The sequence below is a fragment of the Drosophila eugracilis genome, unplaced genomic scaffold, assembly GCF_018153835.1.
Source record: "Drosophila eugracilis isolate 14026-0451.02 unplaced genomic scaffold, ASM1815383v1 contig_47, whole genome shotgun sequence".
NCBI lineage: Eukaryota > Metazoa > Arthropoda > Insecta > Diptera > Drosophilidae > Drosophila > Drosophila eugracilis.
The window spans coordinates 2809637-2829457 of record NW_024573338.1 but is presented as its reverse complement, the minus strand read 5'-3'; the positions used below and the strand labels follow the sequence as shown (position 1 = coordinate 2829457).

The following is a 19821-nucleotide window of genomic DNA, read 5'->3' as shown; positions in this document are numbered from 1 at the left end:
GTAGACATGTGTGTGTGTGTGTGTGTGTTTGTGGCAGCTTTTGTTTGCACCCGCATAGGAAGCCATTTAAGTGCGGCTTCTTGAGAAAATTGCAGCCAGAGCGGATGGAGAAAGAGACAGAACGATGGAGAGATGAGGCCCTTCGAGGACGTCACTAACGAGCATAGCCACCTGCACCATCACCACCCCCTTAACCAACCTCCCCAGCCACCCATAATTAACAGGAGCCACAGCAACAGACACGGCAACGAGAGCTTAGCTCCCTTGTGGGGCCTATCATTTTCTAGGGAGACACAAAAAAATATAAACCCAAAGGGTTTTGGGTTTGGGTTTGGATGTGGGCGTGCGCTCGGGTTGTGTAGGAGGAGATGGATCGGCTGTGGAAACCCGGTCGGTGCAAAAGCCTTTGGCTTGTTGGACGACTCAAACGCCTTAATAGGCTTAGCAGCGAGTCAACTATCAAAACAAGACCGATAAAAGTTGAGTCCCAGCTCGGAGCTAGAAGCTCCTGTTCCTGCTTGTCGGTCCATCCTGATATACGACTTTCTATATATATGAAAGCATATATATATCCTCCGTGTATGCCGCACACAATGTGTTGGGGAAAAGGAAAAACTTTGCCTATATGATATGCTCTCATGCTCCAGATGACGAGGCCCCAATGCTTTGTCAACGCATGCCACATGGAATATTCATCGGTGGGTTTTTGGTTTTAAGGCGGTCGGGTCTAGCGGGGGTTATAAGGGGGCGTGCCACAGTTTATCGCACGTTTGTGCCGCAGCCAGCTCTCATTATGTGGCTGCCACCGCAAGTACGTGCCCCGGACAGCCCACAAGCAGGCCAAGCCATCCGTCCGGGAATCACTCTGAATCAGATTCTCAGCCAGATCCCAGCTCCATGACCACACCAACTTCTTGAGCTCTTTGTTTTCTAATTTTCCTTTGATTACATTTTTATTTTTTGTATTTTACATAAAGGTTTTTATTATTTTTTAATTTTTAATAAGGATTACAAGTATTAGAGATAAGTTTTTCGTATTTTAAGGTAGGTCTTTACATTCCTAACTCATTTCATTTTCCATTCCCTAAAAAAGAGCAGCGAAACCCTCCAATTAATCTGATTAGTCTGCATTGCCATCTATAGATTTGCATTATTAACACTCCAATCTGGCGTAATTCGTTGATTAAACTACCGTGGGAGTTCTGGTTCTGAGTCTAGACCCACCCACCAAGGTCGGACGGTGTGGCGTGGCGCCACCCGCTTTCCGCATTTGGCTGCATCAGCAAACAGCCGCCCTCGCTACATGAGAAAGTTCCAGTGAAGCTGCCACAGCGAAATGTTGCTGATGACAGCAGCAATAGCAACCGGCACTTGCAACAGCAACATCAGCAGTACTAGTAGCAACTGCCGTTCCCTGGATTTGTTTGCAGTCATTCGCATGTGTCATCATCAGCGGCCGAGATGATGAAGCACAAAATATGCCCAGGCTTGCTTGCAACTAAACTGACTGACTGCCAGTCTCCCTCCAAAATAAAAAAGAAATTAAAATACAAAAAAAAGTTGCACGAGCACACAGGCAAACAGACAAATGAGGACGCCAGCGGTGACATGATAGCCTGTGAGCGTCTGCCGACCATCCTGGTACACCGAAAGAAACTGTTTAGACTGCTCAGGTATGCCATTTTCAGTTCATTTAAGAAAGGCCATAAACAATAGGCCTTAAATTTCTTTTAGGCTTTATAACATAACTTGCTGATAACTAATGAAAATATTCTCATAACCCCTTTTTTTGCTAGGTGCACCGCAGCGTTGGTCTCTGCTGGCTGCGCAGCTGCTTCCTCTTCTGCTGCCACTGCTGCTGCACGCGTTGCATTGCTGCCACGGCTGCTTGTTCTCTGCTATATTTAAATACGCTGCGGGTTGCAACGTCGGCTGGCGTGGCACTTCATTTGCTTCCACAACTCATTCATGCTTTGGAGCCCAGACGGCCTGTCAGTGCCGTCTAAGCCGGGGTAAACACTCTCCGCAGCCCCTCATCCTGCCTCACCCCCGTCAAACTCATGTGCCTCACCTACTTTCCGCTCTTGGGCTGAAGCCTCAGCTTCGGGGTGGCTGCAGCGAGAATAAAAAGAGAATGCATGCCTCGCAAAAAAAAAAAAAAAAAAAGTAATAAAAAGTAAAATAAAAAGCTGGGAAAAAAACTCCCTCCTGGGTATCGCTTACAACGGGGCACTTGCAACCAGCCAGCCAGCCAGCCAGAGACGCCCCGATTGCCCCCAATCCGTTATCCTGCCGTTAGCGTTAACGCTAGCGTTAATGTTCACGGCGCGGCCTTCCTCGAGGAGTTCAGTTCAGTTCTCCGCTCTACTCTGCTCTGCTCTGCTCTACCCGATTCTCAATTCTCGATTCTCCGTCTGTTGGCAGCGGCAGAGGCAGGCCCAGGAGGCCGTGTTTCTGGTGATGGTGCCACAGTACGCTCGCGTGCTTTGCATACTTTGGTTGCGTTTTTTTGCTTCGCTCCCGGTTGCACGGCTGCAGTTCACCCATTCACCTTATTCGTTTTTGGCCGTCTCATAGAACGCCTTGCAATCAGCCCGGCAGCAAACTGCCGCTTGTCGCGTAATTTGCCCGCCAGTTTGCACCATTCCGCGTTTCCGGTTGGCGACCCCACTTCCGGACACCGTTTTTCGCGCCCATTTTTTGGCCAACCATTGTCCTGCAGGCAAAGCCAAATCCAAAAAAAAAGTGCAGGCTGCGGCCGAGTTTTACGGATCCGATGCCGTAAATCAAAAGACGGGCAATTGTGCGTGTGTGATCAGGCGGGCTCTACACTGAGAGAAAAACGAAATTAGGGTCTTGGTTCTGTATGTTTTTATAATGTTTAGAGATCAATGAACCTGCATGGGAAACTGCAAGTTATGTGGTTCATGCCAAGAAGTGTTTTTAGTTCAAAGAAGTTAACATGAAAAACTAAGAAGTGTAAATTATTTCAGAGAGAAAACTAGAATTATTTTTAATATTTTCTTCAGTAATATTTAAGAAAATCTTTCTTATAAAACTAGCTATAACTTCTACTTAGGAAGAAACTAAATCAGAAAACGAAATCGTGATAAAGCTACTAGCATTTGAAAAGATTTAAGGGCTCAGAAAACGTTAACATTTTTGTAGTTAAGGCTTATTGATCTCCAAACGTATTGACTTGATTACAACCATTAAAACCTTAAAAATCAAAAACTATTACTATTAGTTTTTCCCTCTGTGTAGAATTTCTCCTGCGGTCGAGTCCCCAACAAGTGGGCGGCTTTGGGATTATGTCCTTGTGGGCAGGGGGCAATCGGCCAATCCCCGGCAAATGAAGTGCCACAGCATTTGATTATATAGCGACTCCTGAACCCCGCTTAAGTCGCGTGCGAGTGCGAGTGCGAGTGGTGTGTGTGTGCGAGTGGTTGCATGTCTTGAGAGTTCCGAACAGGACATACCGGACTCACCTATTGATTACGGCTCACAATGTAAGTAAATTGCGGAATTACGGGATCGATTCGTTGATTACTCAATCAGCAGTCAATGGGTTTAACTGCCGGATTTCCGTCAGGTTTGGGGGTGGAATTAAATCTGGAGGAATTGCTAATCCTGGATTGTCCTGGGGTTAATGCACGGCTAGATGTCAGATTGAGGGCTGTGATTGGGTTGATTGGTTTAATGGGTTATTAATGTGGCAACAATATATGTTAAGGGAAATAAATCTTTTAATAAATATTTGGAAAAAGGATGTAAATAGAGTGGCTTTCCCAGACGATGCCTCTTAGCCATCAAAGAACCTACCATTTAGTCTAATTTATCCTCCCTTCATTGAAATGTTCTTTAGTTTAAAACATTTTGCTAACTTGCGATGTTGCAAGTAGCACAGTTTAAGTGATGCATTTTTTAGACTTCACAAGCTTCTTGGTTTATCCCCAGCAGACTTCACTATCTGAATGGGTTTTAGTTTTGTGCTCATTTGTTTAGCACAGAAATACTTGGAGCTGAATGAAGCTGCCGCTGCAGGCTGTCTTCTTTCTTTCAGTCGGGCTAAAACCATTTCTTTTTTGGGCCATCATCTCCGACCACAATGGAACCGCAACGAAGCCGAAAAATAAGAAGAGAAAAATATATATGAGAAGAAATGAAAATGCAGCTCCGGTCGGGCATTCATGCATCTCCTTTCTATTCACACTCATTCATTTCGGGATGAGCCGGTCTTAAATTTGCATAACAAGCGACAAAAGTCCCCCGAATCGTAATTATGTGCAAACAAACGCGCCAAATGAAATTTCAATTAAAAAAGTGGAACCAAAAAAAAGGGGAAAAAGTGAAATCGAAGCCATGTCCATGGATGATGGGGATCCTCCAGCCCCTCTTCCAATTTTTTATAAGGCTTCCCGGCCACCGCAATACGCACCGTTGGCCTGGGAAAAAGGGAGCGGGTCGAGTCGAATTCATGTTGAGTTGAGTTGCGAGTCGAAGTGAATGCCGAGTGCCAAGTGCAGCACCAGGTGCACTGACATTGGCACACGAACGAGGCTGCACCCTGAACCCCCCACATTCCCTTTCCCCCTCAGCATTTCGTAGCACTCCCCTCCCGCTTTTGTGACTGCCCCTCTCCCACCTCTTTTTCGAGTGACTGCCAGTGCAATTTTGTTGCCAACCTTGAGGACGTCGCTCTGCCGTCTGCTGAACGCCTGCTATTCGGGAGTCAAGGCTGCAAGGGGCGTCCATGCAGGGGATCCCCGCTTATTTTCACTGTTTTCCCACTGAATTCGTCCATGGGTTGATTTCCCCTTCACATTGGCATGGCCCTGAATGGGGTACATTGGCAGTTAGGAGGTTTTAAAGTTATATTTGGGGACAAACCAAAGATCAAATAAGGAATGTTTTACTTTAAAATAATATTTTTCAAATTATTCTTAATAATTATTCCAAAATTCTTAAATTAAGGTCTGAAATTCAAAGTGAATTCGCTAGTCGAAATGCAGGAAAAGCATACTTTCTTGCTCCCTAGTTTAGTTTGTTTTTATTTTTCTTGTTTTTTTATTTTTGAGCCAACAATGTCAACATGGCAGTCAGCCAGAAAAGCTCCAGCTCTGCATTTTCCACTTCCTGCCTCTCTCTCAACGTGGAAATAATCAGTGTGCGCCTTTTTGTGTGCATTGTTGCTGTTGGTTAGGGGGGTGTTAAGAGGGGGAGATGGAAGGAAGAAAGGGTTACTGGGGGGTGCAGGTTGCAGCGCTCAGTTGCCATTGCAGTTAATTGAAAATACTAAATTTCCTCTGTCTAGACGGCAAATTATATGACAATTGTTAGAGCGCGCATGTTTGGCTTTCATATTAAAATTAATTACTCTGGCTGAAATTTTGCATATAAAAATTTGCGTGAAAGCCATAAACAATGGGGCCATTGTCGTGCAGATTCATATATTTATCTGAATATGTGAGTGTTGTTGTTTCTGTTTAATTTGGACTCCGAAATGAGAGCGAAGGAGGTGCATATTTAATCCCTTTTGGTAAAGTCTAAAGTTTCATAATTAGAAAGCTAAGGCGATAATCGATGGTGTGGTAATTAGAGAAAGCCCGTTGCATTTGTGAATTTTCACACGCTTCAGGGGTCACAAACTCATCATAATTGTACCAATGGAAATCTCATCACTTTCGGAGTGGGTGACGGCAGGAAATTGCAAATTACAAACGGAAAACGTGTGGGCTGGCCAAACACCTTTGATCACAAATTCACCTCACTGCACACAAACAATTATTTGGCACTTAATAAACAATGAAATTGAAAATTTAAGACGCTTATCGTAGTCAGTTTGCGGCATATGCAAATTTCTGACCAGCTTTCATGTAATTACACTCGACCCGTTGCATCTTATATATGACATTTTCTCTTTGGTATATAAATATAGGAATATATATTATATAGAGACTGCCACTGACATTCATTAACCGAGGATTTCAACCTTTTTGGGCCGGAACTGGGTTTGTTAGGCCAGCTCGTAAATAAACTTTGGCAAGCTGTTTGCAACGGCTGCGTATGCAAAACATCTTCAAAATTGACTTTACTGATTTTGCCTTTTGCATTTTATTATGTGTTTATTATGCTAACAATGTGCCGAAAGTTTTCCGGGGGGTGGTGCTGGTCTGAGATGGGGGAGGGAATGTGGTTAAATATTTGCAGCTGCAGCAGCTCAGAGGCGTTGTCAAGGGGGGTTTTGGAATAACTCTGCAAATGCATTTCATAGCTGAGTTTGAGATTTGCAATTTCATCCTTAAGTCGAAAGTAGAAATGGATCTGAAGGCTAACTTTACCTTTTATATTGCTGGTTTAAAGACAATAGAATGTTTCCTCATTTTTTTAAAATAAAAATATATCTTAAAGATATTTCTGTAGAACAACAATTTACTTTACAACACTTTAGACCAAGTTCAAGTGCGTCGCCTCCTGCCTTTAAGTTTTTCTTTGAACCCTCGTCCCCTTCCTCACCCTCATCAATTCATATCTTAAATCATTTCAAATATTAAAATAGCTCTGAATTGCCTGAGCCATATCGGATTCCTCCTGCTCAAGTTCCACACTCGGACCCTTCCAGCAATTTGGTGCCTTTCATCTGCTAAAAGCCTCATCGCATTCATCCCCTTCGCCCGGAGGTCACTCATACGCCCCATTGTCCGGCATTCTGGCATCTTGTCTAGCATGTGTTTATCAATATGAAAGGTATGCGAAGCCAAGTCAAGCTGAGTCAATTAGTTGTCTCTCACTTTGGATCTGAAGTTCTTCTTGTACATAAATCCACGGGCTAGATGTGATGTGATTTTGGGGCAGAAGGACCACCGACCACTTCAATCTAGCACACTCAATGACAGCTGCAGTTCAGTTCACTGTCTCTGTGTGTGTTTGAGCAAACTGTAGCCACATTATTTTCATTATGCCATTGTCTGCCTCCTTGGACCACACTTTTCGGGAGTAGACTGGCAGCCAGCCACCTGACGGAGGAAACGGCTGGACAATATTTCTGCTGCCAGCAGACATTTGCATTTCATTTTTCGACAAGCAAAAATATTTTTACAGCCAAACACACACAGGCACACACACACACACACACACAAACCGGAGACAACAAACAAGTTTCGGGGGAAAGGGCATTGCAAATAGTTAGACGACTTCCTTTTGTCTTTTGTCTGTGACCCGAGGGCGCAGCCATTCCCGTCCCCCCTCTCTGCATATGGAGATGCCTCCTCCGTCTGCCCTGGTCCATCTGTCATTTTAAGTGGCTTATTCATATGCAAGTGGCTTCCGGGGCTAAGTATATTCAAGTGTTTTAGTGGCTCGTGTACATGACCGAGCATTATCATTAAGTGCTTATAGGCAGGACTAGGCAGAGGCCTTTGGTACCCCCCCCTTCCTTGGTTTCGAGTGAACAATGACTGCTATTAACGCAAATTGATATGCCATGGCCCCTTCTGACCATCCAGTTTCAGGCATATTCTCTCTTTCCCCCTTGACCTACACCTGTCAGGCAAGTTTAATGGCCACCGGAAGTAGCCGAAACCGTATTACGCATACGCACTGTCGCACTTGGCTAACGAAACCCATAACTTTCGTTGTGGAGAGCACAGTGGGGAAGTCAATTTAATTTAATGTCTACGTTTTTGGTGGAGGTTTCAGCCTACAACTGCAGCAGGAAAGATCAAGTATCGTAATTTTGTAAGAAATTGCCATATAAAGGGATTGTTTTTTTTGGATTTTATCCTTAAATATAAATTTATTAATACCAAAAATGTATTATATTTATTTACCTTGCAGAGTACTCCCTCCCGTTGACGCTGCTATGAAGGCAACCTCCAGCAGCAGCTGCAGCAGTGCCGCCAGCAGCTGCAACCAACCGGAGCCGCTGGCTGCCACTGCCATTGCAACGAGTGGCGCCAGTGGTGCCAGCACCTCGACGAAGCCGCACCGCCTCAACAAGGTGTCCTTCGCACCGCTGGATCTACCGTTTCCCAGCGGAGCCACGTGATACGCGAATGCGAATGCCAGCACCACCAACATGCCGCACCACAACATCGTCTGCGAGTGGCTGCGCACCATTGGACTGGCGAGCTACGGCGAAAGTTTTCTGGAGAATGGCTATGATGAGTTGGAGATCTGCAAGCAGATCGGTGAGATCGATCTGGATGCCATCGGGGTGGATAATCCTTCGCATCGGGGAAAGCTTCTGAAAAGTGTGCGAATGCTGAGAGAGAAAGGCGCTGCCATTGTCTATGTGCTTATCAACGACCCCAAGGCTCTGAGCAGCAGCAACGAGATTCTGGCCTCCGACTGTGATACGCCGGTGACCATGAAGGAGCTGGAGGCGGTCATGAAGCGGCACCTCGAGGCAGATGGCATTCGACTTACGGCTCATCCGTACTCCACGCCGGTGAGTCTATTTGGGATAACTCTTAAATTCATGTTTTAAATATCTGATTTATCTAAGTTCATATTTCTTCTTGGCTCTTTAATGCATTTGTTAGACTCATGGTTGCCTCTGCCAACTATCCCAACTAACTGTGGCAACCAACTAGCCAGCGATTGTTCTTATCTATGGTCATTGTGTTTAGGGCCCTGGCAATTTGCATCCTCCTTTCCCAGGAGGCATGGCAATGGGGGTTTCAGTGGGTGGTAAAGGGTGGAACTCACAGGATGCACATGCAACGTGTGACAGTCGTTTGGGGAGCCAGCGCTGTGTGCGCTCTAATGTGAAATTAACACGATTTTAATTTAGTTAAACCGAGTGGCCAACCAGCAAAGTCCCGCTGGGTCACCTCAACATTCACCATGTCCAGTCCAGCCCATCGTCCTGTCCTCCTGTCCTTTCGCTGTTCTGTTTATTTTATTATATGCACGTTGGTGTCCCCGGTCGGGAAATGATTTTGCATTGCGTTAATTTTGTTTATTTTGGCGCGTATTTTTTGGTCACTGCTGCCAGTTTACAGATAAAGCTCTGCATTGTGGTTGCGTTTTCCGGGGAAATGAGAGGGAAAGCGGGGACACAATTAAATGATCGGCTAAAAATGGCTGGGACAGCAAATTGCTGGTTCCAGCAGGACTTTTGTCTATGGAAATAGGCGAGAGGAGTGCAAAACAGTGGGGAAAATATGGAATAAATAGAAAATAAATCTCTATTTTGAGAAGGCTAGGCAAGATGGGTCGTCAGAAAACAGAACTAAAGCCTTCTGAACTCTAATTCTATGAAAACGCAAGTTCTTCCTATGTTCCAAACCTACTTTCTAACTAGTTTTCCCTATAGAGGCCCCACTGTATCCTTGTGAATGAAATGCATATTGAAAGGCATTTGGCAGCCTCGTTTGCCATGATGACTTCTGGTGCCTTTGTCCACGTTTTGTTGGCTGGTTTGTATCTGAAAACATGTCACTGGTTCAGGGCCGCCTGCATTCCGCCAAAGAAATGCAATCCAATGCAATGCAAATAGATGCAAAGCCATCTCCATTTAAAGTTATTTCCAGCGGTGTGGCAGAGGCAGAGGTAGGGATGTGGAACGGTGGCAGAGGAAGTGGGCGTGTCAGTCGTGCCTATTGAGCACGCATAGAGTGTTGACAGTTTGCCAGACACTCTTCAGATTCCGATGCAGCTGCTTAATATGCAGGCCACGCGATACGCTGGCTTCCGCTCCAGCTTGTGAATTTGTTACTCAACTGAGAAAAATAAAAGAAAAATGTGAAGAATGTACTGGAAATAGAGGTATACTAAATTCCTTTATTTACTTCCAAAAGATATTTTTTAGAATTTGCAGAAGGTTTATGGACTAACTTGAACTTCAAATAATTTCAAGCAGATTTGAAATGGATTTTCCTATAATATTATAGAAGATGAAGTGAGTTTTCCCCTGTGCATTTCCACTTCTATTTCCGTTCCTGTTCCTGTCAAACAGTGTTGAGAATATGTGTGAAAACTTTGTCATAGGCTGCATCAGGTCTTGCTGCTTTGCATTTTAATTAGCGCCAGTTTTGGTTTTTTCTCCTTGCCACAAGTTTATGGCTCAGTACTTGGCATAGTTTGTGCCCCAAGATGTGGTTAAATATTTACGATTGTTGTCTTTGTGACGGTGCAAATTGAAATGTGACTTTAAGCCCGAAATGGAATTATACGGAATGACAGCGAAGAAAAGGTGTCTGCAGGATGTAAGGCGGGGAAAGGGATTTTGTAGACAGGACTTGTTGGCTTCTGGGCCCCTGGCTCCCCCTTTAGTCTCCCTTTCGTCTGGGCCATGTTGACGCGCGGGCTCCAACTTGAACTAATTGCACTTTGCGCTGATGAGACAGACAGCCCTCTGGGTGTGTGTTAGTGTGAGTGTGAGTGTGTAGTTGTAAGGGTGGTACTATATATCGTACTATATAGTATCTGTGTGTCTAACTGACTGACAGCTGCAGACAAGTTGCATTTCAGCACAAATGTTTGCATGTGCATTACATGAATGCGACGCTAAATGAATTTGCCAGGCTCGAGGGGTGGGTTCAGTGGATTTAGTTCTCCCAACTTGAGGATGCAGGTGCAGACACCAGACATACGGACAGTAGATGCAGATACGGATACGGATGCAGACGTAGTTGCAGAGATGGAGATGGAGTTGGAGCTGCATAAAGGAGCACGATGATGCCGCTTCAGTGACCGCTTTGAATGTCAAATAGGATACATTTAAGTGGCAGCCTCACGCTAATTACCGGAAGATATTAACACTTGGGCGTCTGCCCTGCTAGCTCCTTGCCCCTGCAATAGCTCCTTTTGACCCTGGCCTTAGTGGATTGCGGTTAAGACTTCTCAAGATCTAAGACCTCTCCTCAAACTCCTAAGACTTCTCTCCACAGAGGGAAAATGTGTGCCTGTAATTGAGTTTAAATAAGAGAAACACAAATTAAATTTCTCAGAATTTATTAAAGAAGAGATTCACTTTTATGAAATATGAATACTATTTAATTTAAACTTAATTCTAAAATTCTTTATACATTTCTTTCCATGCAGGAGGGCAAACGTGGCTATCTGGAGGGCCTGGCCGCCCATTACAGCAAACAGATCAACATGCCCTACGACGACGTGCTGGACGCCATCGAGCAGGTGCGTTTGTCCAAGTGGAAAGAGCGCCACGTGCGCATCTCCACGGGGCACACACTGTCCCGCCGGATGGCTGGGCCCAGCAGCAGCAGCGGAACGGGCCTGGTCGGTTCTTCGGTGATGCCCACCAGCCATAGCCAGCCGCTGTATGTGCCCGGCAAGTACTTGGTAAGCATATGCTTTGACTTCGATCCAGGACTTTTACGGCCCGAGAGGCTTTTACGACCACCAGCTAATCAGACTCTAATTCATTTCCGTTCCGTTTCGTTTATTATGCATGCTCATGTGTGCTCTTTTATGTGCACTTGCACTGAAAGAAATACATTGTAAAAGTGGTTGAGAAGGGCTCTTGATTTAGAATTTTATTTCATTAAATAGGAAGAATATAAGGTTAAGAAATGGTTTTTAAAATACTTCTGATACAGCATTTTAAATGAGAACAATGTTTATTAATTGAGATTGCATTAAATTAAAGTTAAAATGTATCTTTACTATGCATATGCAGCCCTCCAGTTGCCTGTCAAATCGCGAAGAGAACGAGATCTACAGCTATACGCAGAATGATTTGGCCAATCGCATGGCCCGCAACGCCATCGACTCCAAGTCGGCTCTCAATCTGAACGGAATGCAGCACAGTTACCCGGGAGCACGGACCAATTTCTTTTACGACTTTTCGGCAACAGGTGAGGAGCATTCTAAAACTGCAGACTGGCAAGGTGGTGGAGCTGTGGTTAGAGACAGTTTGGCGGCTGTTTGGTTTTTATGGCTTTTAATTCAATTAAATTGGTTTTGTGCTTAAACTTTGACTGTCTGGTTAATCAAATGAATGTCTGTTTGATTCTCGGTTTGATTGTTCGCCTCACTGCCTCGAATTTGGAACTGGATGTGGATTGGATTGGTTAGAGGGCCGGAACAAGCACAAACAGCGGCGAACGGTCTTTGCCAGGTTTTTGCAGGGCCTCCGGCAGAGTGGAGATGAGCTGAACGCCACGGAGGGAATGCAGTTAAAGGTGAGTTTTAGAGGTCACAAATTGGGTGCCACTTACAAAGAACTTAAACCCTTTTATTTCCTTCTTTTGTTTTTGCAAACAATTCCGTGTGTGTGACTTTGTCATTTCCGGTTAAGAAGCCATTTTTATTGCCTACTTTTGGGCATGTTTCTTTTTGGCTTCTTTGCAATTGGGTAAAAGTTTCTGGAAAAAAGGGGCAAAAAAGAAAAGGGAAATGGAAACAAATAAATAGAGGAATGCCATGAAAGTTAAAACAATGAATTCTCTTAATGGCGTGTTTACACCGATGACCTTTCTTGGGTATAGTTTAATTTTTATTGTCATTTGTGGGTAGGCAAGTAAACCCAAGGTCTGTATGTGTGATTCATATATAAGATTATAGTTGATAGTATAAGAATATAGAGTATTTTTAAAAATATACTTTCCATTCAAGTTGGGAAAAGAGAAAAAGTACTTCAGTAATTTATTTAAGTTGCAGTTTTTAGTCACCGCTTCTGTTCGACGCCATATAGACAGCGACGTTTTCGTTAGATGAGCATTTGACACTCCGTAAGCTGCTTGAAAATTATGAAAATGGAAAGAGTTTTCGCATTTCGGTCGCAGTTTAATTCCCGGCTCCTTAATTCTGGACCCGGCATGTCCCCTCCTCCGCTTTCTATCTCTCTGGAAAGCCATGAAAAGTTCCATAATTTGGAGCCAACTTCAAAGCATTTCCTTGCCGCATTCAAAACAAAAACTTTTCCCGCTTTTCCACTCTCAACCGACCTCTACCCCCTCCATAACCATCCGCTGCTCTGTTTAATGTCGAATTTTTGCCATGGACAAGTTCTTGGGCTGCCAGGGCGGGGGTGTGTAGCACTGGGACTACTTATAAAATTAAATTAAAATATAAAAACCGCGTAAACCTACAAATAACAACGATGGCCGCAGTAACAACAACAATAGCAGCAATAACTAGGAAAGTTCGCGTTGTGGGTAAAGAAGGCGGGGCAGGAAAAGCCCAGAGGCGGTGGAAAACTTTATCAAGGCTAAGCCGATAAAAGGCAATTACCGTTAATTGCGTTGACTTGCGCTGGGCGAATGGTCGAGACCAGACAATGACAACACAGCCCGAGCAAAAAGCGTACGCTAGGATGAGGGTCAGAGATCCGGGGAGAGTGCAGCGCGGCAAGGACATGTGCCGGATGCAAATGGCAGACTCCGAGATATGAACTGTCAATGAGGGCGGGGGTCTTCTGCAAGTGCAAGTGCCAGATACAGATGGAAGTCCAGAGCTGGATGCGGAATGTACTCACAAAAACAAATCGATTTTTGTCCTAACAGATTTTATACATTTATGATTCTTTAATTTATAAATTACCAAACATATACCATATATATAGCCATTTCTTTAAGAATAACCTCACATAAGGATCAGCTTTCACTTCCTGATTTTCCCAAGTGCATCCAAACTCTGGAATCGTAAAGGACAAAAGAGGGGACAAGAGCGCCAATCGCATTGTCGGGGGCGTTGTCATGGACCTGAGGAGCACGTTCCTGGAACTCCACGTTACCTGGTCATTTGCACCTTGGCGCGTTTCGGGGCTTTGCTGCGGTTGTTATGCCGGATGTAGAGAAGTCGTTGGTGGGTGAGGATCAGGTGGAGCTGCTACCTACACACGATTGTCCTTTTTCCATTCGCATTTGTTTTTATTATTTCAGGCGTGCCAAAGTGTTTTGTTTTCTGTGTCGTCCTCGCCGTGCACTTTTCCATTTCCATCCAGCTTCCAGTTTTTTTTTTGGTTACTTTTTTGTGTCTTTTTTTTATTTTTGGTTTTCCCCAGTATTTTTGGGGTCCTCCGGTCCGGCGAGAGTTTATAACTTTTCGTGTTTTACGGTTGTTGTCCGGTTTTTCTTTTGTGTGTGCTCCCTCCTGCTCCTTCGCCGGCTGTTCATTTAATATTTAAGCACAATTTGCCGCTGCCGAGGACCACGACTGCAGATTGTCCACTCGGGTTCCACCCGGAGTTTTTGCGGTCAATTTTGAAAATGACTTGGGCTAAGCACTGGCGACAATTGTGCTCCGTGTTTCGGTGGGACAACTTCTTTTGTGTGTGCGAGAGTGCGGCGTGTCCTCTGGCACTCATTACCTTTCTTTGGCCACAGCTCGTGATTCTACCGCCGTTGCTGTGCTTTCTTTTTTTCTACCCCGGTCAAAGGTCACCCGGAGCGTGTGTTCCAGCTCCTCCAAACGGCTCTCATTATGCGGTCTGCTGCGGACATGCTGCTCCGGGGACAGAAACAACCAGCGCTGGCCTTTCATTACACTTACTCGGCAGCCCGCCGCTTTCCATTTGACATTCCCATTTTCATTTGAAGTTCTCTCTGGCTGCGGTTGTTTTGAGGTGTCGATTTGTTGGGTCTGGCTCGAGTTAATGAAGTAATCATGGGTGGGCACAAAATAGCTGGACTAGCATACTGAAGTGACGGGAAAAGTACAATTTATTTTACGTTGAAGGAAAGCAAATAGAGATAGCTTGGGTGGGCATAAAGTGACAGAATTTAAACTGAAATATTTTAGAAACAGTATTCATGAAGTACTTATTATATAAAGGCTGGATTGGATTTATACTAATTTATTACTTATTTTTCAGACCAATGAACGCCTGAGAAACTGCAGCACGATGAAGCGACCGGAACCGCATCAGGACTTTGAAAAGACCATACAGAGAGTAAATATGAGACTTCCGAGTTGTGAATCAAACACTAATGAAATGGTTTTCACTTTCAGCTAAAGACACAGAAGGCTGCCCAAAAGAAGCCAGCCAGTGCTCCCTTGGAAATGGCTTTGCACGACCGGAACAAGGAGGTGGCCCACACCCATGTCAACGAGATGCCGCTCAATAATTATACGAAGCATCCCTAGGATTCGGCCCTGAGCAGCGCAGCTGCTTAGATCTCAAAATCCAGGATAACCAGCAAACAAACACAAACACAAACATACACTCACTTATATAAATTGTTGAATCAATCATTATTCTCAATCAGGTGATACACAAACTTAAGCAAGACAGGATCATAATCTAAAGGATGAGGCTAAATAGGAAAAGGAAATATAAGCAGGCCAACGAAGCAATATTAATGCACTCATAACTCATAAATAGCCATAGGAATAATATCTGCAAGTGTTGAGTTTAACTTACCTATAGGACTAATTGACAAACCCAACCTGATCAACACCACCCAGAGCCCACTGTATAGTCACCTGACCATTAATGAACAGTAAGCCTAGTCTAAGCAGCACTTCACCTCCCCCTTCCAAACCAATACTACTATAAACTGCACAGAGAAGAAATCTAGCCGAAACAAAATCACTTCATTTTTACTATATATATATATTCTAAAACTAACTAAGAAATCTCCAATATAAAAGAAAATTGAAAGAAGTCTTTTAAAAATCTTTGAAGAACTTTGCTTTAAGTCCTGCAAAGATTTCTAGAACAAACTCAACATAAAAACTATTTCTGATAAACCACTTATTTTTCTCTGTGTGCGTACTCCCCCATCCAACCAGAATCAATCTCGAAATGCTCTTGCCCCGAAGTCTATCGGCAATTATTTGAACACCCCGAGAAAGCCGCCGCAGCAGCAGTCTGCGAATGCATCGACAACTGGCCGGGGGAATGTTGACAAAACGCAAAAATCCAACAAGCTTAACGCTAAATCAACACGCACACTCTCACACTGGCATACACACACACACACACACACACATACACACTTTCACACAAACACACACTCGAATGCAGGCTGGCAAACTTGTTCTAACCGCAGACGTTGCACAGACACACGGACACGCACATACGGACGGACGAATACGGATGCGGATTCGGCTCTGGCATTTCCGTTTCAACTTGGCACTGCATCGATTTTGGTCTTTGGTTTTTCGAGCTGCTGCTGCAGGCGGAACAAACCTGAAGCCGAAATGGCCGCTCTGCCATTTGCCTTTTTTGCATTTTAATTGCATGTTGCGCCCGAAAGTATGCAACTTGTCCAGCCAGTGACTGTATATGTGTGATTGTCTCTCTTTCTTGCCAAGTGTATGAGTGTGTGTGTGTGTGGATAGTGATGGGAAATTTCTTTAGTTGATAGAACTATCTTTTTATTTGTTTTTAACACCTTTAGTACCTCTATTTCTTACCTTACTTAAATATGTTTTAAAGTTAAATATTAGTGAATATATTTTAAGAAATGATTTCTACAGAAATTCATTGATTTTAAGAAGCAGTTAGAGTACTTTATATCGATTGCTACCCTTAACTTTATATTATTTCTTAGAGTGAAATTCAGTTTCTACCTCTTCAAGGTACCTTTCCCATCACTATTTTCTGCCAGGGAATGCGATTTGCATTTTTGAGCCAGGCAAAGGCATTTGAAATTCGTTTTTAATTTTGTTTGCTCTCTGGCCGAAAGGCATCAAAATGGTCGATGGCCATTTGCTCGCGGCTGTCTTTGTCATCCCTCCCTCGAATTTCCAATACCCAACCACCAGCACCACCACTAACCACATCCCCCGAAAAAAAGACCCAACGAAACACCCGGGAAAGTTCTGGCCATTTCGTTGCTGCAGCTGCCACTGCTGCTGCGTTTATTATTAAATGTCTGCGGCGCCGCGTTGAGCTGCCAGAAAATTGAAACATTTAGCGGCTACGTGAGAGAGTGCGTTTGCCAAGGGATCGTTGGCCATTTCGAGGCCCGTTTCCGGTTCCGCCTGTCGCCGAAAACTGCAATTAGCTTAAGCACTCTTGCACCAGCATCACACTACCCGCAATACACAAAGTTTTCCGGCTGCCATGGCAGCCATTTAATATTTCATTTTTATTCATTCGATTCCCCTCTAGCGTGTGTTAACGTGCAATTAACCCTGCCAGGCCTCGATGATCATTTTATTTAAATTAAATTAAATGCAGCACAGAACAGCACAGAGATAGCTAACCAGCTAACCAGCCAACCAGCAACCAGCAATAGTGAAAATAGTATAGACAAACAAACAAACAAACAAACAAACAAACAAACAAAATGCAAACAGTGAAAAAAGGTGAAATTAAATATAGGCAAAGTGAAAACAAAGCAACAAAACTCTGAGCGGGCAGTCGAGTGTAAAATTGTGCGCCAGTTTAATATACATATAATTGTTAAACTACCAATACATAGGCATATACATACATACATACATACATATATAGATTATCCATAGATACAGCAGCACAGTCAGTCAGTCAGTTAAATGGCCAAAAACAATGAGAGCAATCGGCAGAAATAGACCAGAGACAGCAATTAAAGCATAAAAGTGTAAAATACAAAGTCAAATTCAGCCTGGCATGCTCGCTTTAATTTGGACAAACAGACAACAACAACAAAAAACCCTTAATAATAAATAATAAAAATTGATTGAGAAGTGCATACCATAATCATAATAATAGCCACAACATTTACTGCCAATCAAGCGAGTGGCATTTCGATATTGATCCCAGCCTGGGCTAGGTGTCCAGGACAATTAATTTATGCGTAAGCCCAATCATAATTTAAATTAGGACTGTCAGAGTGGACCATAAATCAATGGGCAGTGTTATTGACCCAGTCGGGGTTTTCCCTCTTTGGCGACAGCTTTTACATGGCCAACAAATCACAATAAACATATGAGGAGCAGCAGGATCTGAGTCTGATATCAGGCTCCAGATTACAGGCTCGGCAATTAGGCTTACGGATATATATATATTTATTAATTTATTATGGATATTGATGACTTACGGTCTACACACAAATATACATCAGCAAATATATATCTATATATATATATAGCCACATACGAATATTTACAATAAAAGTTGATGGTCAGCCATCGACAAATTTCAATTTACATACGTAAGTGTTTAAGCAAAAGGCCAAAGCATTTCAAATGCAAATGGAACAGAAACGACAACATAAAAAACACGCAAATTGATTGCCCAAATAAATAAATAAATAATATTTATGAAAATAGAACACGCGTGAAAGCGTGTCGGAATTACCCATATAAACATAGTGAATATATTTACACACATCTGTATAGTCATATATGTATATGTATACACCTCTAGCGTATAAAATGTTTAAAACAAATATTTAGCGAGCGTATGCCCCAAATGTTTTGCAATTGTAATCAAAATACAAAAAATTGGCAAAAAGTCGCAAAGGAGTGTAGCAAAATTTGCATACGTTATACGGAAAAGTAAAGTATTTTTAAAGTTCAGTTCACATAGAAATAAAGAGTTTTTCCCGAAATGTACAACAAATTGCAGTTTTTGTGGGAGGACAGCGCTCATAGTTTAAGTAACAAAATAAATTCAGGCGAATCAATCAGCTTCCCGACTTTTATTAAAAAGTTACATAGCATCACAAATTATCTTCAAAAGAAAACATATGGCTAAAAGAAGTTGCAATAGAAATCCTAGCAAGTATCGGCTCTCATATACATTTTTGCAAAAGTTTCTCAAAATGTGATATTTCAAGGTGGGAATGCAAATCAAATAGGAACTTAATTGCGAGTTCAATGCGGTATCACATTCCTTATTCTGATAATTTTTGGCTTTGCAGAGAGAAAAATACGGATGGTTAGGGCGCAAAATCAGGGGGGAACAACTTCCGCATTTTCGATAAGGGGTTACATCATCAATTTTTGCGAAAATGGCCAAATATTGACTTTTCTAGGCTGGAATGCAGTTCTACTTGAATTTAAATTACGAACAGAACGATGTGTATCATTCCATATTTAAACCATTTTTGACATTGCTCTTGTCAAAATATTGACATTTTTGGAGCAAAATCAGGATAAATATTTTTAACCAAAGCTTGACGACTTTTTTTTGGTTTTCAAGCTATAAATTGGTCAGAACAAGATTTATAGCCAAAAGGGCGACAGTTTTGTGAAGCCAACAACCAGTACTAAGAACCCTGTAAATTTTAGGCTAATTGGACAAAATCAATTTTTGGCCAATTTTCGCATTTGCGGTAAGGGGTACCATCATCAATTTTTACGAAAAACGATCAAAATTTGACATTTCAAGGTGTGAATGCCAATCGACTAGAAATTTAATTGGGATTTTATGGAAGTAAGGGATTCCGTATTCCGATCATTTTCGTCTTTGTTATAAGCAAAATACCGATTGCTATGTCGCAAAATCAGGGTGGTATTATATTTCATTGTTATACCACAATTTCTCTGAACACGAATAGATAGATACGGATTTTTTTTTGGCGTGCATAATGCAGGTGTGAGCTTCCATCAATGTCGCTGTCCTTTCACGTGCCTCGCCGTATCTTCAAGTTGCCCCTGGCGGATGATTGATGATAGCTCTGACGCTTCCTGCAAGCTGAGATTGCTCTAAACCTACTCCTGCTCTTGGTAGAAAAATCACAGGAAACGAAGTAAGTCTCAGGGGTTACAAATAGTGGCTGAATATATCAGTGAGATGTAAGAAGTAAGACTTTACGCAGATCTCTTGGTGTCTGAGAAGTATCTCACTTCACAAAGGGGAAACACAGGAATTTATATCACTTAATAATGTGTATTTGCTTTTTATTAGCTGGTAAATAGAGGTTTTTTGTTTTTAGTGATAATGAAGGTGAACCTTAACTGCCTAGATTAAAATAT

General features: G+C 43.0%; 1 protein-coding gene across 1 annotated transcript; it reads left to right on the top strand.

The window, feature by feature from the left end:
• The first annotated feature begins 8062 nt into the window (after nucleotides 1-8062).
• On the top strand, nucleotides 8063-15847 carry LOC108115584. The gene is made up of 6 exons (XM_017227096.2): nucleotides 8063-8449; nucleotides 11050-11307; nucleotides 11645-11822; nucleotides 12043-12149; nucleotides 14783-14860; nucleotides 14920-15847. The coding sequence occupies exons 1-6, from the start codon at nucleotides 8078-8080 to the stop codon at nucleotides 15052-15054; spliced, it is 1128 nt and encodes a 375-aa protein (XP_017082585.1). The 5' UTR covers nucleotides 8063-8077; the 3' UTR covers nucleotides 15055-15847.
• The last annotated feature ends 3974 nt before the right edge of the window (nucleotides 15848-19821 follow it).

Coding starts and splice junctions, on each gene's coding strand:
- LOC108115584 (XM_017227096.2), top strand. CDS start 8,078: ATGCCGCACCACAACATCGTCTGCGAGTGGCTGCGCACCATTGGACTG. Junction 8,450..11,049: donor CTCATCCGTACTCCACGCCG/GTGAGTCTATTT, acceptor CTTTCCATGCAG/GAGGGCAAACGTGGCTATCT. Junction 11,823..12,042: donor TTACGACTTTTCGGCAACAG/GTGAGGAGCATT, acceptor TGGATTGGTTAG/AGGGCCGGAACAAGCACAAA.